The sequence below is a fragment of the Furipterus horrens genome, unplaced genomic scaffold (assembly GCF_987537825.1).
Source record: "Furipterus horrens unplaced genomic scaffold, mFurHor1.1.pri manual_scaffold_8, whole genome shotgun sequence".
Classification (NCBI taxonomy): domain Eukaryota; kingdom Metazoa; phylum Chordata; class Mammalia; order Chiroptera; family Furipteridae; genus Furipterus; species Furipterus horrens.
Genome location: NW_028327178.1, coordinates 107,916,519 through 107,943,747, shown reverse-complemented (window position 1 = coordinate 107,943,747; position 27,229 = coordinate 107,916,519). Strand labels below are relative to the sequence as shown.

The window sequence follows — 27,229 nt, the reverse complement described above, 5'->3', positions numbered from 1 at the left end:
CCCGGAGCCGCTCAGCTGACAGCGTCTAAATAAAGCCCGCTGCCCGTGCCCGTGAGTGTGGGCCAGCGCCCGGGAAACCCTGGGCGAGGGGATGCAGCCTGCCACGTCCCCCGCCCCCCGGCTCAGGGATGCGCACCACGGCTGGGTGCTTCCCAAAGGGCAGGGCAGACAGCAGCATCCCCACGGTGGACCTCAAAGCCACCTCGTGCCCTGGCCGTTGGTGTCACTGCCCCGGCCAAGGAGAGACGCAGACTGCGCGCTGTGATGCGCAGTTCGAGGCCCGGTTCCTGACCTGCACGATTAGGAACCTCTCGGAGCCTTGGTCACCGCATCTGTGAAATGGGAGTGTGAATGGCCATAGGAAATCCCCACAGGGAGGACCAGGGCGGGGATGTCATGAGAAAACCCACCTTCCCTGCCTGGTTGCGAGTGCTGCCACTTTTGATGCAGATCACTGTGACGTTTTTTAGTCTTGGGACGGGGAAGACCCGTGCACACGCTGTAGCAGGTGGGTTGGCCGCCTGTCAGGAAGACGTGCCGGAGGGGGTCCGGCCTGGCGGGGCTCGCCTCTGTCCAGGATGTGTCGCTGCGTGATGCGTCCAGTCGCCTGCCCTCTCTGAACGGCCTGTTTCCACTCGAAGGCCCCTCCCGGCTCTGCTGTGCAGGGGAGAGCCCCCAGGACTGAGGCGGTCTGTGGCATGTGTCACCCACTCGGCCCTCAGGGAAGGAGAAGCAGAGCCCACCTCGGGGCTGGAGGCGTCCTGCTGAGGCTCAGGCCGCGGGCAGAGCCTTTAGGACCCTCGGCTTCTGCAGCTAATGGGTGAGGAGGGGCCGTCAGACGCAGCTGGGAGTTGGCGCTGGGGTCCTGGGCAGCCCCGTGAGGGTGTTGAGCAGGGGAGGGGGACAGGGCCAGGGCGTGCTGTGTGGACCTGGGCTGGAGGCCGGGAGAGTGGCGAGGGGCGGCCGCCGGGTCCGGGGCCCCAGCAATGCCGTCTGGACCATGGGGAAGGGAAGGTGGGGTCAAGGTTACGCAGATGGAGGCTGCAGTGGCACCTGCCTGGCCTGCCCTCTCGGTGCTCACAGCTGACAGGGGAAGACAGACAGACGCAGGACCCAGAAGGGCCAGGGACAGAGGCCATCGGGAGCCCGAGGGGGGCACGCGGACAGAGAACCCAGGAGCTGCCGGGGAGCTTGTGGGTCCGGGGTGGGCCTGGGAACGCAGAGCAGGAGTGAGAAAGGCAGGCAGGGTGGTGGCCGGGCCGGGCACAGGTGTGGGAAGGCTGGACCTTGGGACAATCCCTGATGGCGTCCTGCAGGGGACATGCCTATCTCCTCCCGGCAGAGACTCCTTCCAGGTCCCTTCCCCTCAGGTGAAAGACCCTCGACTTTGGGGAAGAGTTGGTCAAAAAAAGATTTCGTTTGTGTGATGGGCAGAGAAGCCCCTCGGGGCTGGCGGAGGAGGGGGTCGAGCCCGCCCTGAGGAAGAGTTCAGCCCCTGATCAGTAATCACCTGTCCCACAGTCGCCAGAGGAGATGGGGCAGTTGCGTGCAGGAGGCAGTCATAGGGGGGTTCTTTCCACCCCTGGCTGTGTCAGTGGGCAAGTCCCCCATCCAGCCCAGTCGGCTGGAGGGCAGTGTTGACCCTGCGGCCCGTGGGGCTCTGGCTTCTCATAGTTCCGGGGCCTCGGCCCTGCCCCGGGTGCAGAGGGCCACAAGGGACTCCCACCTCCCGTCCCTTCGTTGAACTCCTTGACCAGAGAACAGCCCCGACATCCGCATGTCTGGGTGAAGCCAGAGGCTCTGCCCTCAGACGGGGGAGCGCGGGCCGTGGGAGGAGCAGCCTCTTCCTGGCAGTTACGGAAAATGAGAGCGTGCCAGCCTAGAAGGAAAAATGGGACGCGCTCGACGCTGGTTCTCTGACGTGTGGCCTGTAACCCCCCCTTTATCGGAGCGGTCTGGGCGCACTGTAAGGAGGTCTCCGGCGGTCCACGGGAGGCATCAGGGTGACCGTCGGGGGACTGGTGTGGACGCTGCGAGTGGCAGTCCAGCCAGTCCTGTCGGTGGAGGTTGGCACGGGTCCGGCCCCGAGCTCAGCCCTGCAGGTGTGAGCCGTCACCGCCGCCCACTCTAGAAGTTGGCAACCCCCGAAATGAAGAGACCAGAGACTCCCTCTCCGGGGGACCCACCCCTGTCGGTGGCTCCAAGTTGTCACCTGGCCAAGGGGTGGCCCACAAGCTCATGGGTGGGTTTCCTCTTCCATTTGACCTAGCCAGGCTGAGTAGGGACACATCCCCGGGTTCTGGTCCTCTTTGGGGTCACAATACGTCCCAGGGATGCACCTCTGAAGCCAGCCCACCCCCCACACTGCCCTTCTTTCCTGGGAAAGGAGGCCAGCCCATTTGCAGCGACCCTTTGTAAAGGCAGAGGCCACCCCCTCCTGCCAGACACACAGTTGGAGGTGACACCCAATTCTTCCTCCCCCATTTATTTTTCTCAGTGCCCGCCACCCCCACCCCAGGCAGGTGGACGCAAGGTTTCACCCCTGTGCATTTTAACTTAACCCTTTTTGCACTTTTTAAAATCGAACAGCGCTACCCAGAAGCCGTCCTCACCAGGTGTTAGAAACGTTTTAACAGCCGACCTCTTAGAACAAGAAGCGCGAGAATTATCTGCTGGTCACCCCCGCACAGTCCTGTTTTCAGGGCACTTTGGAGGGCAGCCCAGCCAGAGGTGGTCTGTTTTCTGTCCCTCTGCAGCAGCCAGGCCCCCGACACCTCCCCCCGCCCCGGCCCCATCCACCGGCAGACCCCAAACCAGACCGATAACTTCGCATTTTCATTTAAGTCCATCTGACAAATCGTTTTCGACGGAGAGAGCCATACTGCATCTTTAAATGGCCACTTTGTCAGCGTGTCTGTGGACTCTGTAAAAAGTCCTTTGTTATCTGTGTCTAGACAGCACGCCAGCGGGATATTTGGTCTGCGAGAGGGAGAAAGATCTGACAAGGTTGAATTCATTTACCGGCGTATTTAAAGTAGAATTTCAAAACACTCGCTCATAAACGGCACCCGGCCCACACTGGCCCGCCTTGTTCCGTCGGGTTTCGCCCGTTGGGGCAGTGGGTGCCCGGTGCCCTGCGAGGAGGCGGTGAGGGGGGCTGCGGCTTGCAGCTTTTTGTTTCTCTAATTGTCCTCTGTGTGACTGTCTAGACGCCCTGCAGATGTGGGTTCTCAGGGACCGGCTTTTCCCTCTGGTGACGGGACTCGCAGTGGGAAGGCTGCACATGCCGCCCCTCCAGCCCGTCGGCCACCCCCCCACCTTCCCAAAACTGTTCCTCCGATTCCTCCCCCCCCCCTTAAATTAAGTCACTTCACCTCCGGGCAGCAGCCTCTGTGTTTATAACACGTTGACTTGACTGCGCTAATTTTATCCCATCACCTCCCCCCCAAATAAAAGAGAGAGAGAGACATCCCGGTTTGCTCCTCCCTGAAGGGCCAACAGGGAACCCCTCCCCGAACTTTCCCCGCTTTTTATCACTCTTCTGGATTTTTTTTTTCTTTTTTCTTTTTGGTGGCACAGAGAGCCAATAAAACACTGGACATTGGCTTTCTAAGGATGGAAATATTGGGGCCACCTGAATGGGTCCGAGGTTTGAGTTACTCCAAATAGATGCATCCATTAACCTCGTTGCCATAGTGACTAGGTGACATGCTGCCAGAGTGAAAATGGGCACGCGGCAGGGATGGAGGGCCTCCCAGCCCCCCACCTGCCCACTGCCATCCTGTAGGAACTGAGCCTGCAGATAGGCATTGTCCCATTGCTGACCAAGAGAGAGACCACTCCGGGCTTCTCTGGACTCTGCAGTGCGTGGGGGAGTCTTCCCCACCGCCCCTCCCCTTGTGAGGCCGCCCTGAAGCCCGTGGAGTCAGGAAACTGAGCGGTGACAGTCCAGTGCTGTGTTCAGAGTTCGCTTCTGGAGCGGGGAGCCGCAGGATGGAGAGATGGCTTGTGCCCTGCCGTCCCCACGGCCAGAAGTTCCCTCTGCCCCTGGCTCTAGAAACTTTTGTCATTGCTGTTGACCCGGCTGCAAAGCCGTGAACTTCCACCGTCCACCCCGAAGTCATCAGTCTGCCCCCCGGGTTTCCCGTGGTAGGGGGCACGCAAGGTGGGGAGGGGTCGGGGGCAGGTGGCCGACCAGACGTCTCCTGGGATCCCTACGCTGCATCTCATTTCTGCCAGACAAGCAAACCCAGCACGGAGCTCTGCTCTCCTGGGGGTGGGGGGCTGGCCACGTCCCCCGCTCAAGGGGGAGGGGGAGGAAGGACGCCTCCAAGCGCGCCGGGTTTCCTGGCCCGATCCTTTGCTTTCTCCCCACCAAAGCCACTCACACCCGCAGGCAGAGCAGTGTGGTACACGGCCCCTCCCGTGGTGCGGGGCCGGGTGTGTGACCAGCTCTTCGCGGGCATCTCCACACGGGCTGAGGCCGCGAGCTGGCGAGTGTGGGGCTCCGAGCCTTTTCGTCACTTTAGCCTGAAAACCCGTAACTCCCTCGCCCCGGGAGGGAGAAGTCCGGCGACTGAGTCTGTAACATCTTGAGTCACACTCATTGGGGTTTCTTCCCACTCCCCCCTTCCTGTAAAGCCCATCTTCAAGAAGAAATACCCTACATGTAATGTTTTGAGGTTTAGAGGTCTTTTTAAAGAAGAGAGAGAGACCAAAACAGTGTCCCCAAGTTTGAGTGTGAGCATGCCCCGGCCCAGCCCTGTGCACCCAGTCCCCAGGCAAGAACAGTCCTTCGGACGGATGCGCCATCAGCTCGTGGAGCCTCAGGCTGGCGGACGTGTCTGCGCCGTTGGTAACTGGGTCTGTCTTAGAGTCATTCAAGGAAAATGACGGCATGAACCCCGGCACCAAGCCCGTGTGGCACAGAAACTAGTGGCTCAGGATTGATTTTCCCTCCAAAAACTGGCCTTTCTCAGCACACGAAGAATGCACTCGTAGCTTGAGTTTTGGAGGGCATTTAAAAAAAAAAAAATTGATTGTATGTCTCCTGGTCTTTTTTTCAAGAGCAGTGGGGCCGCCCGTTCCCCTGGTCCGGCAGCTTTGGTTTGTGCAGGGAGAGGTGAGCTCCTAAAGACGAGCCGAGGACAGGCCGGCCCCGATACCCCCCCCCAAGCCTGCACCCTTTACTGATGGGAGGGAAAACCAGCCCCTTTTTCAAGCTCCCATGTGGGCGGTCCAGGCTGCTTTCTTTTCTTTTCTGAAAAGTTGGAGGAGCCAGACTTTCAAGACGGCCTTGGTGTGCTGCCTTATTTAGGAGGCAAATTGCTGCTCATTTGTCAGACAAAACAGATGTGGCCAGGAGACAACATCTATTTTCATAACGCGAAACAAATCGGGTGAACCGCCCCGCCTTTCTGGGGGGCCTGCTGATGCAGAAAGCCCAGCTCCCCGGCAGCCGTGAGCAGAAATATTTATAGCTCGTGCATTGACTTCCCTTTGTCCAGGAGGAGTTGCTGCTGCTGGTGACTGGAACATGAGCTTGTACGGGCAGTATTGCGGTGGGCCGAAATGTTTTTTGAATGGAGGAATGTGGGTCCCTGCTTTACCCTCTCAGGGGGTCTTCTCATCTTCTGAATGTGCGGGGGTGCTGGTTAAAGACCCCTGTTTTTCCATCGCATTAACACCTCGTTGTCAAGAGGGGCGGTCGGAGGGTGAACTTGGGGAGACCCCTCTGGGCAAGCCTGGGCAACCCCGACACTCCAGGAAGACCCATGATGTGGGCCCCTTGTCAGTGGGGAGTTGGTGCTGTTTGCGGGGGAACTTGGGAGGCATTGCCCGTTTCGCGAATGAGAAATGCCTTGCCCAAGGTCATGTGATGGTTGGGCAGCAGGGGGGCTCTCCTGCCTTTGAGGTGGGACCCAGCTGCAAGCTCACCGCCCGTGTCTGCACGTACGTGCAGGGAGCGAGCGGGCGCCCGGCTGTGGGCGCGAACGGTCATCGCTGGTTTGTCTGTCAAATAATTTAGCCCCTGCCCCGGGCCACTGAAGGAGCTGGTGGTGATGAAGGCAGGGACCTGGGCTGGCTGCACGGAACTCAGGCTCTAGTGGGGGAGCAGGCAGCAGACATCGTACCCCGTCCCTGCCGTACCCCACAGACATCTCCAGACGCTGCCAGACGTCCCTCAGGGAGCGCTGCTGCTTTAACCCCACGCACGGGCCTGCCCTGGCGTAGCCGTGGGCTTGTGGGCAGGCTGTCAGCCTCCCCATCTGTCACACGTACGTGATGACAGGACTCCCCACAGCGACTGCCTGGGAGCCTGGAATGATAGAAAGCACGGCCCTTAGTGGCTGAAAGTGTCCCCGCGGTGTGTCTGGTGGGCGGAAGTCACTCCGCCACTCCCCCGTCCAGCCAGGGTGCCTGGGACTCTCGGTGAGCATGACGCAGGCACCGTGCCACATGCCAGACCCACCTCGCAAAGATGGGCAAGGTTGTGGCCCTCACCCGCTAGGCGGTGCATCACACTGCCCCTGACTAGGGAGGCCAGCGTGAGTGGCCAGTCCCCAAGGGACTGGAGGCTGGCACTGGCTGTCCAGTTCTGCCCCGGTGGCTCTGTGACTCTGAGCAATTGCCTTCTCCCCTCTGGTCCCATCTCTTTAGCATCTGAGCCACGTCAGGGAGAGTCTAGTCGCTCCAAGGACCTCTGAGCCACTGGAGGTGCCGGGCAGCCACCATGGGAGTTTAAATGTTAAGACTCCAGCGTTTGCTTTTACATCTGGGACCACAGCGTGGGAGTTTATTTGAATCAGTGGCTCCTCTACTAAAGGAGCGAAAGCCTGACGGGCCGTTTAATCCGCAGCAGGCCGCTTGCAAAAAATACCGACTCCTGCAGGTCCCCAGGCCCACCCCCGAAAGGTGTCGTTCAGTCCGTTGGACGCAGGGGATCGGGCGCTTTGTGTGCGGCTTTTCAGGAGCTCCCATAGCAATTCTGACATGTGGCCTCGTTTGCACACCACACTGGACAGTGATGCCTGGATCATTGCCCCACTCACCTTTTCTGCATAGCCTCGGCTGGTGCGCACATACGGGCGCCCCGGGAGCCGTGCAAGGACTTGCCCGGCCGGCCGCAGGCAGCTGACTCCTGGCCAGAGCCCCATTCCTACCTCAGGGCATTTGCACAGGCCATTCATGTGGCCAGGAATGAGCCTCCCCCAGCTTCCCCCATCTCTCAGGTTTCAGCTACATTGACAGCAGCATTTGTAGTCCCTTTATCATTGGCAATACAATACTTTACAATGACAACGGGACACGTTGGTACATTGTGTGAGGGATATTTGATTGTGTTGGGGAAATAAGGGCACTTTGATACATTGTATCTGGATATTTGATTGTAAGGAGGCATCATGATACTTTATATTGTGGGAACCCACGCTGCGCTCCCTCCTCTTGGGAAAGAAGTTGGAGTTTCTTTACTTTTTGCTAGGAGAGGAAGCCAATAGGAGGCAGTGCTTAGAGGCGACTTTAAATCTTCTTTCTTCGTTTCTAAATTTTAAAGGGCGTGTTTAGAATTTAATCTTCAAACCTGGGAGCCAGACCTGCACGTTGAAAGATGACGGGGAGAGATGGTTTCATTTGGCTGCGGGAGCCAGATGGCAGCTGCTGTGAGCGGGCGACGGGCCGGGTCTGGCGGGGAAGGGGGGCGGCTTCTGTTTGGGCTCTTACCCTCCCCTGCAGTAAGCCATCCTCCCCGTGCCAGGCCTGGGCTGCACCCCACGGCGGCCCTCTGCCAGCGTGACACGAGGGCCCCAGGGGACAGGGCCCTCCAGACTCTTCACTTAAAAAAAAAAAAAAAAAAAGCCAACAACTTTATTTTGGGATCATTGTAGAATCGCACGCAGTTCTAAGAACCAATACGGAGAGAGAGCCTTTGTGAACATCACCCAGTGGCAACGTCTTGCATGGCTGGTGGGTGGACATCTGCTGCCACCTCATGCAGGTGTCCCCTTCGCATGCGAGCAGCGTCCTGCTCTGCATGTGCCACAGTCCGTGGACCTCGTCACCTGTTGAAGTGCATCAGGCCACTTCCAGTTGGAGCTGTCACAAATCAGGCTGCTGTGAGCATTCACGCACAGGTTTGCGTGTGGACGGAAGCCTCATTTCTGTGCGTTGAAGCCCAGGTGTGCAGTTGCTGGGTCAGGGGGCCATGCCGTCGCTGTGTGCTGGGCTTTGTGAAAGACCCTTCACTTTTCATCAACACCCCTGCATCCTCTGTCCTCTGGGTAGAGACGTGTGTCCCGGCGAGTGGACCTGGGACTTGGATTCCTTCCTCTTTCAAATATTAACTGAGGGCACGTACTGTGCCAGGCATGGCGTTAACCACCCGGGATACGGTGAGAACAAGATAAATAAGGGCCCTTGCATGGCGCTTTCTTGCTGGAGAGGTGACATCAATCATAAACAGGCAAGCAGTTTAATAAAGAAGATAGTTTCTCCTGGTAGTGAGCATGTGCTCCATGCTTTGCTTCACGCCAGGCGCTTTCTAGGTAACTGACAGTCTTCCATCAGGCCATTGAGGTGGGGCTCACATTCTCTCCATGGTGCAGATAAAAAAGCAGAGACATTGAAGCCAGAATGGGACAGAACCGGACAGTCCAGGCTCCCTCACTGAACACTGCATTGCCCTTGTGGCCAGGACAGGCGACCAGGAGATGCAGAGTGAGAGGTGCGTGCCTTTGGGATGGGGTGGCCAGGAGGCCTCCCTGAGGTGGACCATGCAAAGATCCCAGGACAATGCTGCATGTGCAAAGGTCCTGGGGTAGGAACACGAAAAAGGCCAGCGTAGCTGGAGATAGGTGAGCAAGGGAAGGCCGTGCGAGGCACAGAAATGGAGTTGAGTGGGCCTGGGAGAGTTTTCATGGGAGCATGAGTCAGTAACTCAATCGACGTTTTTAAAAAACTGCTGCACCTGCTAGGTGCAGAACAGATGGGGGAAGGGAGTCAGTATGCAAGGGAGGACCTGTGGGCACACCTTTTGCTCTTGAGGGCTGACTCCTAAGTCTCCCCCAGCCTCAGCCTGGGGACACCCCTGTGGGTCCCCGTGTGGTGTGGGTGGTCAGCACCCTTCGGAGTACAGTCTAGGGCCAGGTCTGTCCATGGCTGGAGCCCCTGAACCGCTGTCCTGTGGCTCTGCCCGGCCAGGGAGGGAAAAAGGCCCCCAGCCCCCCACCCCCTTGAGCATCTGTGTCTGGACCTTGTTTTCCCATGTGGGTCTGTCTCTGGGTGGATTTTTCTGTTTTCTTGATTTTTCTTGCTGTTTCTCTTCTTCCTCTGCCCACACCAGTTGGTGTCATGTGAGTTGGGTTTACCTGCTCGGTATCGGCCACTCCAGATCATTAATAAAAGTGTGGTGATGTAACTGTAGCCCGCGTGCCTGCCTGGTCAGGTGGGGTGGCCTGCCTTTAGCCTAAGCACGGCTACCACTTACTACGCCCTCGCTGCGTACCTGCTCGTTTTAGGGCCTCACGCGTGCACCTGATCAGCAGTCCTGGGAGGTCATACTGTTACTGATCCCGGCTTTACAGTGGGGAAACTAAGGCACATGGGCCAAAGCCACGTGTGCAGGATTCAAATTCAGAGCCGGGCCACTCTTCTGGGAGCTCAGAGGCAAGGCCCGTCTGTGAGCTTCTGCTTCACTTCGAAAAGAGCTGGTCGGAACCTGGGCCTTTCCGGCATTTGGCATTTTCTGTGTCTGGAAAATGCTGCATGGAAAGGAAGTGATCGAGGGCTGGAACGGTCTTGCCGTGGGGTGGGCCCCCAGGGTGGGGACCAGGAGAGGCGCTGGCACGTCTGGGTGGCTTGTAATTGCTTGCTGGCATTCATTCTTGCCTGTCACCTGAGAAAGAAAGAGGAAGAAACTCAAACAGGGAGTCAGGAAAAGATCCCAGACAGTCACACACACACGGGAGACACCAGAATGACAAACACCCCAAGAGAGAAGGAGACACGTCCACAGGCGGGCAGGAGACAGACACACAGATGCCCTCAGACGGACCCAGATTCTCGGGTCCTCAGAGAGAGACAGAGACGACATCCGCTGTCCCACCTGCTCAGGGCCCTGCAGCCATGTCCTCCCCTCCCCCCTGCGCTCCTCCCTGGGTCCTGCCCGGCCAGATGGTCCCTGCAGGGACCCGAAGTCAGTGTGTCCAGTGTTGTTCCCTGGAATCTTCCCCACAAGTGTCAGACAAACTGGCAACCAGGAGTGCCCATCCTGGGCTGGGACTGCTCCCCAGGACCTTGGGCACCAGCAAGGGAGCACTGTGTCACAGTTAGATGACCTTCTGGCCTAGTCTGGCTTCTGGGGGACTTGGGCCTTTGCCATCTGCTGCTCTTTCTGAGAATGACAGGACCTGGAACAGAAGAAGGGACAGTCACTGCTTTAGCTGTCGGGGGCTGTGGCCGTGGCTCTGTATTGAGTTCTTGCCTGCTCTATCACAAGAGGCAACGGAGCTTAGGTGCCCCAGGCCCGGCCACGTGACCTGTGTGAGCTCGGACGTGTGTCTCCCTCTCCCAGCCTCAGATTCTTTGTCCCTTCTGTAGGAGGACAAGAGGGCCAGGACCCTCTGGAGAGCTGTCGGGAGGGTCCGGTGAGATGACCGAGACCTCTGACCTGGGGCAAGTGTGTGTGTGCCTGTCAGTCATTCCTTGTTCGAAGGGCGTTGGCAGATTCCAGATCATTGATCGTCTGCCCAGAAATACACCGGCCAGGGATGCAGGTTCGAATCCCGTTGCCTTACAGAATACGAGTCACTGAGGGGCTGAAAGCACCTCCGTAGCCCTGGAAAACCTCAGCTCCCAGGGCCGCTGTGCACCTCCAGCGCCTGGCGCACAGTAGGTGCACAGCCAACATGTGCCCCTTGAACGATGTTGGGACTGGCAAGTCCCCAGCGGGTACATCTGTATTCCTGTAGGTCCTTCCGCCGGCACAAGGGTCCTGCCTCCAGGACTGTGGCCAGTTTCCCTCCAGACACCTCCCTTGCCTATTCCCAGCGTGTTAATCCGCTCAGGCTGTTCTAACAAAACACCACAGACTCGGGGGTTCAACCACAGAAAGTTATCTTCTCCCTATTGTGGAGGTTGGAAGTTCAAGTTCAAGGTCCTGGCACATTGAGGTTCTGGTGAGACTTCCTGGCTGGTAACTGAGGCCCAGAGAAGGAAATAGTTGCGCCATGTCCCATGTCTGGCCACTCACTGGCAGAGATGGGGTTGGATCCGGCAGGCCAGCCCCAGGGCCTCGCTAACCATGGCACAATGACCCTGCCCTGCATTTACAGCGTTCAGCTCAGTTCCTGGGATCCCCAGGATCCGGTCCGGCCCTGCCTGCCTCCTCCCATCTCCTCTGACGGCTGACCTTGGCTGTCAGTCTACCTCCCAGCTTCTGCCCTGGCTCAGACCCAAATAGCTGGGCCCCTCTTGGTCCTGAAAGGGAAGGGCACCCCGGGTCAGCAGGGAGACCCCTCCAAACAGCGTCACCCGGCCGGCCTTGGAGGCACGCCAGCACGCGGCCGGGTGATTGAGGAGCCTTTGAGAAGCGGCTGAGCAGCGACCGCATTCAGAGCGCGCTTTGTGTCTGAGAGGCTTGGAAACGGAGCTGGTTCTCCCGTCTCCTGGCGCTGCCGTCCCGGCTCATGTTGGGAAACACCAGACTCTTGAAAATTGGTAATTGAAAGAAAGAAACATCTGCTGGTTTGCAAGGAGCACACGGGGCCTCCCAAGTGGCGGGGGCAAGCGCGCCTCTCATTGTCAGCCACATGTGGGCACACACACACACAGGCCTGAGTCTTTCTGGTATGCCAATTAAGATTGTTTTTAAATGAAAGTGACCCAAAATGCAAACAGTACAGAAATACAGAAAGTAAGTACAGTCACCCTCTTCCAGAAGGAGCCGTCGTTAACAATTTGATATGTATCCTCACGTTTGCTCTGAAAATGGTTTGTAGTGTATACGCCATTCCAGTCTCATTACGTCTGCCCGACAGTCACGGCTGACTCCCATCCACCACCAGGTCCATCCACTGGTGCTTCTCAGCCAGGGCCATCCTGACCCAGGGCACATTGTGGGTTGTGACAACTCGGGGATGATGGTGCATCTGATGGGTGGAGACCCTATGATGCCCAGGACAGCCCCCCAGCAGAGAGGGGTCAGGCCCCGAGGTCAGCGGAGCCCAGGCCGAGAAGCCCTGCTCTAGATGTAACATGTATTTTTAGTGGCCCCATTATATTCCACACTGGGACACACTAGGTCTTGTTGAATGGGATTTGGATGGTCTCTGGTTGTTCACTGAACAACAAAAAAAAGACCCTGCAGTGATATCTTAATGCATCTGTGCCTTCCAGCCCGTCTGTGAATTTCGTTACATACAACAGTGGAAGTTAAAACCTAAAACCGCTGGGTTCAAAGGTTGGCACACAGCTTTAATTTTGATAGGTACTTGCCAAAAAGCCCTCCAAGAAATGACTGTGGCCACCAAACCTGTCCCCGGCAGATGACCATCCATGCCAACCCCTTCCCCGTTTGTTCCCTACTCTTCTGAGTTAACAGAGCGCACATGATCTATTTTAAATAACTTTCCACTGCACCTCTGACGGGTCCGCTGGCAGAGCTGGGTTCCTCTCTCTTTGTGAGTTCACTCCATCCCGCCAATAACTCTCGAACGGTGATTGATTCTGTGCTGACAGTGGGTGTTTAAAGATGTTCGATGCCGGTGACAGAGGAATAAAAACCCATTAGCTCTTTCCATTTGGATAATAGCAGGAAAGATAAAAGGCTCTGCTTTGTCTTTCCTATTGAAGGCGCGTTTAATCACAGGGTTCTGAAATGATTACACTGGCCCTTTGCTGTCCCTTGAGTTCTTATCCCACCGTCCGGCTCCCACGAGTGTTTTCGGGCCCGTGGCCGTCCGAGGCCACCCCCCCCGAAAGATAGCCTGGGACATGTGGGGTGAAGCCCCAGGATTGGGGCCTGAGAATCAGTTCTGGGGGGTCCTGCACCAGCCAAGGCAAGGTGTCTTCCCAGCGGGCAGGAGGCGCACACACCGCAGGATATGTGGAGTTCACGGTTTATCTTCAGAATCCTTTGGACCTGTTGTTGAATTAATGCACGCTGACTGTGTGCAGTCCCTTGGGCTCCCGGATGCTCCCACCTGCGCTGGGGCAGCCCAATGTGACGCCTTCTCTGTTAGACCCTGGAGGGGGGAGTCCAGAGCCGAGTCTGGGACACCCATCCCGAGCCTCCCAGACAGGAGGGGAGATGAGTCAGAATTCAGTGTGTGATGCTCACGTGCTCAGGAGCCCGGAGGGGGCGGGCCAAGCCTAGGAGGAAAGTACGCACACTGAGCGCACACGTGAGCGCACGTGTGTGTTTGACCGGGGGGCAAGGGGGGAGCAAGGGAGGGGGCGACAGCCAGCCAGGTGAGGTAAGGCTAGACCTGGCCTTCCGCGGAGGGCGTGGCGTGAGCTTGGACCGCCTTCTGCTGTCCCGTGCGGTCTCCAGCGACTAAGAGGACGCCTGCCTCCCTGGAGTGGCCGTCACCTTGTCCGGTGCTGCGGAGACAGCGCGTCACTGGATCGCAGGGCGAGCGGCATGTCTGGCCACATGAGTCTCTGCTATTCAGGTGAGGGGTGGGCTGGCCCAGGGCACCGTCTGGCACCTGGATCTTACCTTGGGCTCCCCAGCCGGGGACACCCGATGGGGTGGTCGGCACCCTCCTTGCTCCACAAGGGCAGTTCTAGGGCCTGGCAAAGGCCGCGTGGTATCTGGGCTTCACCGCCCTCAACCCCACGACTAGGGCCCACCCTGGAAGTGCGGCCACACACCAGGTACCAGCCCCTCGGAACCACCTGGGAAGAACCTGTCTGTTCGGGATATTGACAGATGCTGCTTAAGTCTTTTTTCCTCTTTTACTATGAATATAATTATATATAGGTGGAGCAGCAGCGTGCCTGTCCCTTGGAGCCATCGTCCCCCTGGGGCCTCTGGGGTGGCCACACCTGCCAGTGATTGTTTATTCCACATATTTACTGTGCGCCTGCTCCAGGCAAGGCGCTGTCCTAGGTACTGGGGACACAGAGACTAAGCAGAGTCTCTTCAGGTGACAGTGAATGTTCTAGAAGGGAGAGGCAGGAAATAAATGGTTAGACAGGTCACAAATGGCATTCCAAATTTAATGCCACAGAGAAAAATGGAGCAGACACGGGACATGGGTCTCGGGGTTGGGGACAGAGCGCTGTTTCAGACAGGGTGCTGAGGGGCACGTCCTGGGGAAGTGACCTGCGGGTCAGCAAGCACTTGGATATGGGGAAAGAGAAAGTTCAGGCAGCAGGCAGGGTACGTGCAAAGGCCCCGAGGTCGGGCCGTACATGGTCCTTTCACACAGAAAACATGGGCGCGAAAGGGAGAGAATTCCAGGAGAGATGCCTGCGGAGGTCAGTGCCCGGGGTGGATTTCCCTGGTCAGGAGTTCACACTTGAAAGGTTCGAGGGCTCTACAGAGGGACAAACTCCCGGTGCACACTGTCTGTTCGCTCCGGCCCTGGCAGAGGGCACCCTCGCCGCTGGGTCTTCTCCGGCCGCCGGGGACGCAGACAGCCGGGGACGCTTCCTGGAAATGCTGGCTCCAAATGAGCCCGTGTATGTCTCTCCACGACGGTGTGAAGACCGTGTTTCCCCCCCAGACACTGATGATGGTCCTGAGGCCACAGCGAGTGGCAAAGCTGGGGTTCAGACTCAGGAGCATTGGAGGCACACCCTGTGTTCCTAACCTGCACCCTAAATTCTGCCACGAGCAGCAGAGCAGGGAGCCTCGGGCCCTGGCGCCAGGCACGGGCCAGGCAGCACGTGACTCGTTCCCTTCCCGGCAGCGGACAGACAACACCGGACGGCACCTCAGGGTGACGTGTGCAGGTGGTGGGCGCCGAGCACTGAGCCGCGTGCTTGGTGCGGAGGAAGCACTGGGACGCAGAACAGCCTGCTTTTAAAAAGTGGGAAAACGGGCGCAGGTTTGCCGCCCACTTCCCAAACCTCAGGGGCGGAGGCCTCCGTGTTTTTTCACCTATAAATGATCTTACCCAAAGTAAATGAACGTGCCCACGGGGGTGTTTGAGATGACACCAGGAGGGGGCGGCAAGTTGTTCTGTTGCCGTCTGGTTTAATTTTATTTGAAGATCTGGGGGTGGGGGTGGGGGAGCTGGATTCTCATTCAAATGCAGTGGGGCGGGGAGGAGGGGCAGCAAATGAAGTGGCTGGAACCCCAGGCAGGCCAGGGCTCCGCAGAATGACAATGAGGCCCACCCTGGTGGGTTTCATCCACGCAGGCCTAACGAGATCAGATTTTCATAAATTTCAGACAGCGCCGACTCCCGATTCCTCGGCATGCGGCCCGGAGGCCAGACAGGGCAGCCTGCTCCGGCTGCTTGTTAACCAGGAAGCATTGCCGGCTGCCCCTCCGCCCGGAGCAGACACTGGGGGGGGGTGGCGGTGGGGGATCGTCTGGTCTGGAAACCCCCTGTGGGCTGGCAGGAGCCAGGTGAACTCTGGCCCAGCTCCCCAGGCGAAGAAAGAGAAATGAGCCCCAGCACCCCACTGCCCCTCGAGTTATTTACCAAAGCCTCTGTGGCCGTTGCAGCCCAGGCCTGTTCTTTGTGCACATTAGCAAATTCTCCTGCGTTTGGTTCAGGTGGCAGCTCCGTCACCAAGAATAGGCGGGGGTGGGGGGTGGAGTGGGGGGATAAGCCTGGACTCAAGAACCCAGACCCCGGGCCGCAGTGGCATCAGCAGCACCTGCACTGCGGTCACCGGTGGGAACCACAGGACTCACGTCCCGGGCAAACCTGCCAGGTCCTATTTACCGTGGTCGGACCCCCATGTCATGAATGTAATCCTGCGTGTTCCTCCTGTATCACGAGTCTGCTGGAGCGTTTCATAACTCTTGAAATAATTGGTTCCTTTTTAAGCCGCAATTTAAACTTAATTTTCAAGACTGAATTCTGAGAGCGCATCCTGGCTGCCTCGGCTGCCGGGCTCAGGGCTGGGAGGAGACGGAGAGCCGGGGCCTGGAAGCGGGGGGGGGGGGGGGGGGGGGGGGCTGGGACTGCTCCCTGCGTGGCTCCTGGCTGCGCCGGGACCCATGCTGCACCCCAGTTGGGCATGGTAATTAATAGAGGGAAGGCCTTTCCTGGCGAGGCACTTGGCATACAGGCCGTGGCGAGGAGCTGACAGCTCTTAAGTTTACACTGTGCCGTGGGCAGTGCCCACAGCTCCCCCCGAGTGTCTGGCCAGGGGTTCCTTCCTATCTGCCCTGTGATTTTCCTCTGTGTTGGTGAGAGGAACGGGTGCCCCTGGCTGCAGATCCTGGGTTCGCGGACCACGTGGTGGGTGATGCTCCGGCCCGGGGACCAGTCCCCTTCACACAAGTCCTTTGCTCGAACCCATGCTGTTTCTGACCTTCTGGATCCGTGGCACAAAGGCCCGTAGGGTGTGAGGAGGCGCCCCCGGGCTCTGTGGCCTTAAGACAGCCCCCTCGCCTCTCTTAGCCTAGGTTTTCTCGTCCATGAAGGGGGCAGGAGGTCCCATTAGTGTCTACGTCACGGAATGATAGTGAGGATCCGATCCAACGGCACCTGTGGGAGTCGGGCCGTGCCTGGCACGTAGCGGACCTGAGATGTGTGTGCACACGTCTCAAAGTGACCGAATCTGTGTCTGGCAGAGAAGACAAAAGCGGGAGGGTCAGGCCAGTCTGATGAGGCAGAGCAACCTGTTCGTCTGAAATTATTCACGAGGAAAAAGGACACTGGATTAAATTAGTGACCTTGCTTTGCCTGTGGAAGATGGGCTTCGTCCCCCCGAGAGTCTGCGCATCCATCACCCACCCCAAGGGGCTACTTACAAAGGGCACTGATGGAGCCGCTCCCTCCCCCTCTCTCTCCCCACGGCAAGCAGACTTGACCCCAGAACAAAACGAGGGAAAAGTGATGTTTAAACCGAAGGCTCCGTTCTCCGAGCCGCATCCTCAGAGAAGGTATCCGTGGCCAGAAGTCCCTGGTGGCCTTGGATCCAGCGGCCACCCTGGGTGACCTTTCTGGATGACTTGGCCCTCAGCCCCCAACCCTGGGACAGAGCCAGCAGAGGGGCCGGCACCCAGGCAGATGCAGGAAGGCAGAACCTACTGGGCATCCTCAGAGGTGCTGGGAGTGGGGGGAAGGGAAACTAACGAACACCAGGAAAGCTGCAGGAATTGAACAGAACAGGGGGCCCTTTCCCATCTCGGCTCCCCCAGGGCCCAGCCCTGCTTTTCTCTGCGTGACCCACGGCAGCCGCCCCGCACCTCAGTGTGCTGGTCTGCAGGGGGGCAGGGGGTGGCACTCCCCTCCGGACTCTGGGGGACAGAGCGCAAAGCTGGGCCGGTGCCCGTGCTGCAGAACGCTCGCCAGGGTAACAGCGAGCAGCTGCCGGGGGCGCAGTGGACCAGCCCGCCCCCCCCACCCCCGCCCCTTGCTCCGTCCCCTTTGTCTGTGATCAGCCTTTGGTTGTGAGTCCTGTGGTCACTGGAGATCTGGGGACTCAGATTGGGGGGGGGGTGCAGTGGTTGGTAGGTTCCACCTCTGCATGTACCATGCAGGGCACTGCGCCTCATGTCCGGGTAAAGGGGGGTCAGGCAGGTTGGGGAGACTGAGGCAGGGTCCACCTCTGCCATTAGCAGCTGAGGGACCTGGGACTCCTCTTGGCCAGGAGTCCTGAACCCTCCGTGCTGTGCCTGGGCGTGGCCTGGAGGGTCCAGTTAGTTTACCCCTTTCCCTTCGGGCTGATGGGTCTGGGCTGCTCTCATTTTGCCGTAGCCGGGGTGCTAGTGGGCCCTCGGAGCTCACGTGAAGCCCGGGGTCACAGCGGCTGTGCCGACCTGGGACTCTGGACAGTCTCCTTCCTGCCCTGGCTTCAGAACACGGCCCAGAAATCAGTCCTACTCGCTCTTCCTGAGCGTTTCTCCCTCTTCCCGCCGTGTGGGTTTTCTGGTCCCGCCTTCACGGGGCTGAGGCCCGGGGACCTGGGGGTACAGCAGTGCTGGCAGGAGCCCTGTGCTCATTTCTGGGGGCAGTCCTCTCAGTCGGGACACCAGACCCCAGAAACCAGATCCGCCTGCCCTCTGGGCTCCTCTCAGCCGGTCTGTGGGAGGTTTCTTCGCACCCACTCCAGTCTGCTGGTGCCTCATCGTGGCCCCGGGCGGCCCCCACAGCGACCCCAGGAGGAGGTCACAGCCTGGCCTGGACAAAGGCAGCCCCACAACCCTCCCTCTGGCCCAGTAGGGGCAGGGCCCCTGGAGACAGCGGGGCAGGAGTAGCAGGGTGCCCACCACTGGGGTCCGGCTGGGGTGAAGAGTGCACCGGGGAGGGGAGGGGCTGCAGTCCCCTCTGTGGAGGGAGGCTGTGGGGAGTGCACAAAGCAGCCTGTGTGTCCCCTGAATGGGTGGCTTTATCCCCGGTCCTCGTGGACAGGACCCTGTGGCATCCAGCCAGGCCGCCAGGCCCTGGACCAGCCTGTCTGGGGAGGCGGGAGATGTGGCCCCAGTGACGGGGTGGGGGCTGGAGGCCTGGCCTTCGCTAACCCAGGCCCACCCTCCCGGCGGGAAAGTGAGGGTGTCCTGAGGGTGGTGGAGGCCCTCCGACTTCCTGCCAGGCTGCCCCAAGTTCTCAGGGCTCAGGGTGTCACCAGGGTCCCTGGCCGGCTTCTCTTCCCTCCTGGCCTCTCCAGAGCAAAATGGGGCACAGTCCCACCTGTGGGCCAGAGCCGGTGCCCAGACTCCAGGCTGAATTCCTGGGTGCAGTGGATGGTTGGGTGGGAGGTGCCACCAGCTTCGGGCCCGTGGGCTCCATGCGTCTGTCGCTTGCCCTCAGAGATGAGATGACAAATGTACCCAGGACATATGCTCGGCCCTGCACAGGAACACTCAGCTACGCCACTGTGGACTGGATCACGCTTTGTTGGGGGACATCCTTTGTACATAGGAGGCCTCTGTTGTGACCGCCACTCATGTCCCCAGATATCGCCACATGTCCCCTGGAGGGGCAGACTTGCCTGACTGACTTGGCACAGTTGGGCAAGTGTGTGATGTGTCGTGAGAAAGGAGGTGTCCCGGAGAGCCAGGAGGGACGGGCGAAGGGGTCAGGCCTCCTAGAGGATGTGGATTCTTTGTGGAGAAGCTTCCAGGCTGTGCCTACAGAACCATTCACCTGGAAGGCACTGCTCCCCTGCTGGAAGCCTCGGGAGAACTGAGCGCGGAGGCAGGAGGGACCAATCCTACAGGGTTCGGAGTTCGGGTGGGCCCAGCACGGGGGGGGGCAGGGCCCTGACCCACCCACGCCTCACCTGCCGCCTGCCCTCACTCCTCTAGCTCAGCTCCATCTGTCTGTCTCGGAGGAGGAAAACCTGAGTCAAGCGGCCGTGAGCCGGAACCTGTGCCCTGGGGCCCTCTGCTAATAGCTCATTAGCTCCTGGTGGCACTGGGGAGTCTCCCTGCCCCCAAATGGGTCTGGGAGGCACATTCCCCTGCTTGCACTGCCGGCTGGCGGCTGGCCTTGGGCCTGGGGAGGCTGGCACCTGCCTGCTGGCTGGCAACCCTTGTGCCACCACCTGGGCTCCCGGAAGGACCAGCACACGCCTCGCCTGCTGCAGGGTGGGGGGGCGGGGGGAGACAGCTGCCGAGACCCTCGCATGGAGTTCGCAGAAAGCTCCCCAGCTCCAGCAGGATCAAAAGCACCTTCCTCTTGAGTTTTTCCACCTTTGAGGGGGAAGACAAAACAGAACGAGAAACAAGGAGGGAGAATGGCAGGCTCTGCTGCCACCTCTGCAGCGGATTGGGTGTGTGTGGCGTGCTTTTGTGTTACGGTGTGAGTGCGGGGGCATGTCCCGGAGTGCTGGGTGTCTGTGGGCCGGGCATGGGAGGGCTGAGCCCCGAGCCCCCGCCCCCATGAGGCCCGGGTCTCATGCGTGCCCTTGACCTTGCAGCGGAGCTGGAGTTCGTCGAGATCACCATCATCGTGCTGGTGGTGATGGTGATGGTGGTGGTGATCACGTGCCTGCTGAGCCACTACAAGCTGTCTGCGCGCTCCTTCATCGGCCGGCACAGCCAGGGCCGGCGGAGGGACGACGCCCTGTCCTCGGTGAGCACCCCGCCCGCACCTTGGGACACGCCCATCCGCTGCGAGGGGGGCTGGGGAGAGGTGCCTAGTCCTGCGGAGGTGACCCAGACACGGGGTGGGGGGTGGCTTTTCCCTTGCGCCAACACCCTGCAGGCGTCTGGGCCAAGGACTCAGGCCTTGGAGGCGCAGGTCACCCGGGGAAAAGCCCTTCGTGGGGCCGAGTGTAAGCGCAGCTCCACCGGTCCTGGTGCCCTCAGACATATCCCTGACCCATGACATAGGGCTTCAGCCCCCACTCAGTGTGGAAAAGCCTGAGACAGAAGCTAAGGTCCAACCGGCGGGCTGGGATTAGGGCACTGGTGGCAGGTGGGTGGCCTGCGGCCGTGTGCGGGTGCAAGTCTCTGAACCTGGGGGAGGAGTGACAGGCCCAGGAGGCTGTGCTGGGGGTCGCCTCCCGGATCCCGGGGACATGTGGGGATGACGGCGCTGCTCAGTGCCTGCGGCTGAGCCGCGTCAGTCGGCAGGCCTGTCCCGGCAGGTCCGGGCCTCTGCTGGCGTCAGACCGGGGTCTCAGTGTGTCACCAGGCTTCCGGGGCCTGGAGCGTCCGCTTTGGTCCCTCGGATGGGACCTCCGGGTGCCCAACCTGAGACGCGGCATGTGTCCAGAGGGTGCCGCTGCTCTGAAGTAACCTGTGCTTCCACGGCCAGGGCTCACCCACGGGCTCAGCGTCACTGTTGTCCCCCCAACAGTGCTGCCTGCTGCAGTGCCCGCGCCCGCCACACCTGCTCCCCCACCTGCAGCAGCTTGGGAACCCCATTTTACAGAGAAGAAGAAGGCTCAGAGAGGGGGGAACTTGCCCGAGGCCACCCAGTTTTTAAGAGACAGTGTGAAGAGCCTGTTGTGTCCTCCCTCGGTGCTGGGCGAGCATCGGCGCTTTGCGCAGAGGAGGCAGCGCTGCAGCACAGGCCCAGGGGGGTCCTCTTCCCTCCGCGTGAGCGTCTGCAGAATGGGTGCAGCTGGCTTGTCTCCTGCCACCCCCTGAGGTCACTCGTATGCTCCTGGGAGGATGAAGTGAGTGACAGTGTGTGAGGGGCAGGGGTACGAACAGGTTCCCGTGGGCAGCAGCGCAGCTTCCAGGGAGCGGGAGGCAGCTCTGTGGGCAGCGCCTGGGACTTGGTGCCCAGATGGGGATTAGGATTCAGGCCCTGGTTCCAGGACACCCGAGGCTAAAAGAAAGCTGCTGCCTGCCTCCTGCAACCCCCCATCTACCCAGCCACCTGCACAGGCCCCTGGGGAGGCCTGAATGGGTAAACACAGAGGCTTGTAAGTGTGGCAGCTCCCCTGGGGACCGTCTGCCAGACAGGGCGCATCTGAGGAGTCTCAGGGCCCCGAGACCTCCCAGAGAGACCGAAACCTGGCCACGGTCTGCCTGGGGCTGGGCTTGCCCCTGGCCTGGCTGTCCTGCTGTGGCCCCTTTCCAGGGTGACCTGAGTGTATTTTCTCGTTGGCACACAGCCAAGCCCAGTCCCGTGGCCACCTCTGTGGTGCCCACCTTTGCCCTGTACAGCGCTGGTAGTGATGTGACAGACTCTCTGCCCCACAGAGCAGACCATACTTTACTCTCTGGCCCTTTAAGGAAACAGTCTGTGGGCCCCTGGTCTAGATGGTGCAGCCATGGCTGGCTGGCTGAGCTCAGTTGCAAGGAAGCTCTTAGAAGAGGAGCCAGATGGAGCCTGAAGTCTCAGGGAGAGGCGGGGGCAAGAAGGAGCTGTCAGGAACAAGCTGCGGGTCTGGCATTTGCACCTGGAAGGATGTCTGGGCCATTCACTGAATTGGGGAACAAGGTGTGTAAGACACGGCCTCTGGGCAGGTGGGTCCTAACTGAGTGCAGCGCAGCCAGCTGGACAGTGAGTTTCGTAGAGCAGGGCCAGGCAGGTGTAGGAGCTGAGATGCTGTGGGAGCCTCAGGAGGAGTGTCTGGCCTGGTGGGTGACTCCTGGAGGGCTTCCTGGAGGAGATGACCTCCAGGTGCACAGCTTGGAGGCGGGTGGTTCTAGGGTCTATGGTGGAGCCCCTAGGCACTGATTAGTGTTTCCTTTTATTTTTTTAAGTTAATTATTCATTTTCTTAATCCTCTCCTTCATGCACTCTGACTCGGAATCAAACCCTCCACCTTTCGGTGTAGTGGATCATGCTCCAACCAACTGAGCCCCACTGGCCAGGGCCTGATTGGTGTTTTCTTAACCTCCCTGCGTGGTGCTACTTTGCAACCAGGTGAGGAATCCCTGAGCTTGGGGATGGGAGTAGTTTAGTGCATCCCTGATGAGGTTTTGAGATAACGGCGCCCCTAGTGGCCATACGGAGAATTGCAGCCCGCCAGGCAATTCTTCCCTAAACTGCAGGTGTGAATCCTCAACTGGGAACCCCCAAGAAGACGTGCCCCCGAGAAAATGAATGGGATGATGGCTGTGTCTGTTACTGAGGTTGTGGTGATGGGTCCCTGGTGTATACTTTGAGTCGTCGGCAGCCGTCTGTCTCGAGAGACGATGGTGTAGCTTCTTAAGAGTCTATCTGCACCGCCGAGAATGGCTGTGCAGTCCGACTCGGGAGTGACACGGTATCTGTCTCCTCCCATGTTGAATCGACATCTTGCGATGACGCTGAAGCTACAGAGCCTGGGCAGGGTGATATGGAGGGTCTGCTGTTGCCCATGCAGCAGACCCCCCCTCTCTTCGCAGCTGAAGGGTCCAAGGGAAAGACGGAGTCGATACAGCTTGGCTTCAGGTGCGCCGCAGGAGTTGCCGGTGTTGACTACAACGTCGAACCGCCTTAGGGACTCCGGCTCCGGATTTTCTGTCGGGGTTTACTCCCTTAGCCTTTCCCCTGAAGAGGTATGCCGCAAGGCAGCGGAGGTTTTTTGGAGTCAGAGTTTTCCTTCTCTGATACTTTGAGTATGTGCAGCTTATTATACATCAAGTATACCTCAGTAAAGCTAATTTTAATTTTTAAAAGAAGACATCCCACCCTCCAGGCCCCGTTCCCTGGGTTTTCCCCTCAGACCAACTGGCTCTGGCATGGGGTCCCACGTTCCTGACCCTCAGGTCTCTCCCGCGATGGAATCTCAGGAGAGAGGGAGGGATCTTGTGTCCTTGGTTGAAAGAGGTCCCTGGGACCTCAGGCAGGGTTTACACCTCAGTGGGAGCTCAGGGCCCTGATGTTGGCAGAGAAGGCTGTTCCCTGTTCCCTTGGGTCCTCTGCAGGGTGGTCTCACTATCTGGATGCTCTATCCGGTGTCCAAGGCCAAGGTCAGGGTGGCTTGAGCAGGGTGGACGCTGCCTGTAGGTGGTAGTAGGGGTGAGGGAGCCGGTAGTGTGGGTAGAGCTCACACCGGGTTGTCCCCTATGTAACCGACGCAGCCTGGCTGCCCGTGGGCAGGCTGGAGTCCAGAGCCAGCCCCCTAGATCCCTGGGGAGGAGCTGCAGGCCCTGCCCAGAATTTCAGGGCAGAGGGCACATGCTTCCTGATGTGCAGCTGTGTGCCCCTCCCCTGGCCCGGAGCTTGGCACAGAATGTGGTGCCACATCCACATTTGTTGACCCACCGACTGTATCGTTTTGTGGCAGAGCAGTCAGGTGGGGCCCTTGGCTTGTTAACTTTCTTGTTTCTTCGCCTATAAACCGAGCTCACAACAGGGAGGCCAAGACAGGTCAACAGCTAAATAAACACGTAGACAAGATGATTCTCATGAAGGAGATACTTAGATGGCAGGTTTTTTCATGGGCGAGGGCCCTTTGGATAATGGTGTCCAAGAAAGTCTGCGGGGGGTCCTGGAAGGAACAAGCAAGGAGGTGGCCAGGCCGTGGGTGGCCCTGAGGTGCGCGCTTAGCACTGCGGTGCACTGGATGATGGTCAGCCTGGCTGGAGAGAGAGTGGTGAGGACCCCCAACGTTTTCATAGGCTCACTGGGGGCCACACGCACGCCAAGTGGTTTGTGTGTTCCACTCCTTCAGTTCGGGAACTAAACAACGTGCCGAGGGAGGCACAGCAAGGAGGGGGTGGTCAAGGCCAGGAGGGCTGGGTCAGGCTCGGCTTGCTCAGCGGCCAGTTCATGACTGGCTTTGGATTTACTCCAAGGTCCACAGAGAGCGCTGGAGGGTTCTGAGAAGGGGCCCATGAATCAGCTGTATGTTCCGCAAGGTGTGGAGGGTGCATTTTCAGGGTGAGCAGGAGCCCAGAGATCAGTGACAGGCGTAGCGGTCGTGTCTGAGGGTGTCCAGGGCCCGGCCCGGGTAGTGGCTGGAGGTGGAGAGAACTGGATAGTGCAAGATCTCATCCCCCACGGAAGATCTCAGGGTCAAAGCCAGGTGGACCCTTGACTCTCCAAACTCTCTGTCCTGCTGACCTGTCTCTCTCCCCCCCGTACAGGAAGGATGCCTCTGGCCCTCAGAGAGCACCATGTCAGGCAGCGGAATCCCAGAGGTGAGCCCCAGTGCTGCCCCCCACCCCCAGCCCCCACAAGGCTGCTCTCCTGGACCCAAAGGCCCCCTGGCCAGCAGCAGCTCCCTTTCCCATCCCTCCCCCATGGAGGAAACAGTCTACAGAGTCTAGACAGACAGGCCAAAGGCTGCCCCTTTTGCTGCTCTGCGATGGTGCCCCAGGCCAGGGATGGTGGGGGTGGGGGTGGTGGTCAGCTGGGGACTGGGGTCCAGATTCTGCTCCCTCCCATCCACCCTGCCACCCCCTCTCCCTTCCCTCAGAGAGCTGCGTCGCAGCCATCTCTGCCTCGGGCCCTGCTTCTGGGGACCCTCACTCTGCTCTGCCCCCTCCAGGCACAGGTCTACGCCCAGCCGAGGCCCGCCGACCGCCTGGCTGTGCCCCCCTTCGCCCAGCGGGACCGCTTCCACCGCTTCCAGCCCACCTACCCCTACCTGCAGCATGACATCGACCTGCCGCCCACCATCTCGCTGTCGGACGGGGAGGAGCCACCCCCCTACCAGGGCCCCTGCACCCTCCAGCTCCGGGACCCCGAGCAGCAGCTGGAGCTGAACCGCGAGTCGGTGCGCGCGCCCCCGAACAGAACCATCTTCGACAGCGACCTGATTGGCAGCACGGTGCTGGGCGGGCCCTGTGCCCCCAGCAGTAACTCGGGCATCAGCGCCACGTGCTATGGCGGTGGTGGCCGCATGGAGGGGCCGCCCCCCACCTACAGCGAGGTCATCGGGCACTACCCGGGATCCGCCACCTTCCAGCATCAGCAGAGCAGCGGGCCGCCCTCCTTGCTGGAGGGGACCCGGCTCCACCACGCGCACATCGCGCCCCCGGAGAGCTCGGCTGCCTGGAGCCAAGAGAAGGATAAACAGAAAGGACACCCTCTCTAGGGGTTCCGGGGGGCTGCGCCGGGGTGGCGGTGGGTAAAAAGGCGAAACACTCCGCACTTCTAAGAGGAGAGTAGGGGCGGGGACAGAAAACCCCAGCATCACCATCCCCTCCCCCACCTCTCTGTGTATAAATATTTACATGTTCTGTCTGGTCTGAATGCACAAGCTAAGAAAGCTTGCAAAAAAGAAAAAAACCCACAAAAAAACAAAACAAAAAAAATCATGTTTCTTTGTTGAGCCGTGTCTTGAAGGCAAAAGAGAAAAGTTCTACCTTAGTCTTTTCTGTTCATAGTTGAGCTGCGTGAACACTTACCTACTTTTGTTTGTTCATGACTTCACTTAACTTTAAAGACATATTTGCACAAAACCTTTGTTTAAAGATCTGCAATATTATATATATAAAAATATATATAAAGTAAGAGAAACTGTATGTGCGAGGGCAGGAGTATTTTTGTATTAGAAGAGTCCTATTAAAAAGAAAAAGAAGTTGTTTTCTGAACCGGAAGAGGAAATGGCCATTTTTGCGTGCCAACTCAGAAAGTGTGCATTACCTTGTAAAGAAAACAATGACGAAGCAGGGGTTTAGAGTTATTTATATAAATGTTGAGCTTTTGCACTATTTTTTAATATAAGTATGTCAGTGCTTGTTTGATGGAAACGTCTGTCGCGTCTGTCCAGACTTGGAAGGCAGAAATCTCGAATTCCGATGTCGGGCGGAGGGTGGGCGCCCCGCAGAATTTGGAGAGAGGCGTCTGGACCGGCCACCTTCCTAAGGAGTGGAAGCTTGGTCTAGTGATAGGTAATTTTACCTGGTGACACATTCCCTCCCGAAGGGGACACCCTTTTTTCCCCTCTGGGTCAGAACGGCTTTTGGACCGCACGAAACAGGAAACTGATGTGAGGCACCCGGCTCCAGGCGGTGCCTTTGCTCTTCCCCAAATGAAAATAAACTAACTGAAGGCATTTAAGTTTTCCTTTTTTTTTTTTTTTTTTGTAACCACGATGCTCCTGTTGCTGTCTTGCCAGCGACATGCCAGAGGGGTGTGGACGGCTCGTTTGTGTAGAAGGTGTTGGCAGCTCCAGAACGTGCCCGCGAAGGCCGGTGCCGTCTCTAGCATATAGGAAGGGCCCAGAGTGTTAGGGGTGTGACCTTGACCCTGTCTTTCTGCGTATCGACTCTCACTTAACAGGCCAATAAACGGAACACCAAAGATGAAAGAGAAAAACACTCCCAGGACGTGGGGAAGGGTTGAAGACTGTCACACCTTCTGTGCTTGATGCTTCAGAAGCAGAATTCTCTACCTTGTCTCCACGTCCGTTCCTGTTCCCTGAACACTGCTATTCAGTGTGCTCGGTTCTGTGTATTTTCATAAGCGTCTTTCTCAAACACAACTCTTGTTTACCAGGATTTTCCTGAGTAGGTGAGGGTGTGGTGAGACCCCCTCCGTGGTGGGGTGCAGGTGAAGAAGCATGCGTGGGCACATGTGTGTGCAGGTAGAGATGAGTGACAGGAAGTAGAGTGGGCTCCCTTGGCATCTACTGGGGACACTGGCTGCAGCAGGAGGTCCTTCTTCCCCCTGAGGACTTGCTAATATTCCATGGAGCGGGTGACCCCCCCCCCACTTCCCCAGCTGGAAGTGCAGTCCCCCAGCCTGCCATCCCACGG

At 58.8% G+C, this 27,229-nt stretch overlaps 1 protein-coding gene across 2 annotated transcripts in view; it reads left to right on the top strand.

Annotated features, from left to right (window-relative positions):
* Positions 1-25,570, top strand: part of PMEPA1 (prostate transmembrane protein, androgen induced 1) — a 44,995-nt gene extending 19,425 nt beyond the window's left edge. For both annotated transcript variants that reach the window (XM_090286600.1, XM_090286599.1), the window contains exons 2-4: positions 20,053-20,207; positions 24,611-24,664; positions 25,015-25,570. In XM_090286600.1, coding sequence (XP_090142726.1) covers positions 20,097-20,207; positions 24,611-24,664; positions 25,015-25,563 — 714 coding nt within the window. In that variant the 5' untranslated portion in view covers positions 20,053-20,096 and the 3' untranslated portion in view covers positions 25,564-25,570. The remainder of the gene's footprint in view (positions 1-20,052; positions 20,208-24,610; positions 24,665-25,014) is intronic.
* Positions 25,571-27,229: the final 1,659 nt, after the last annotated feature.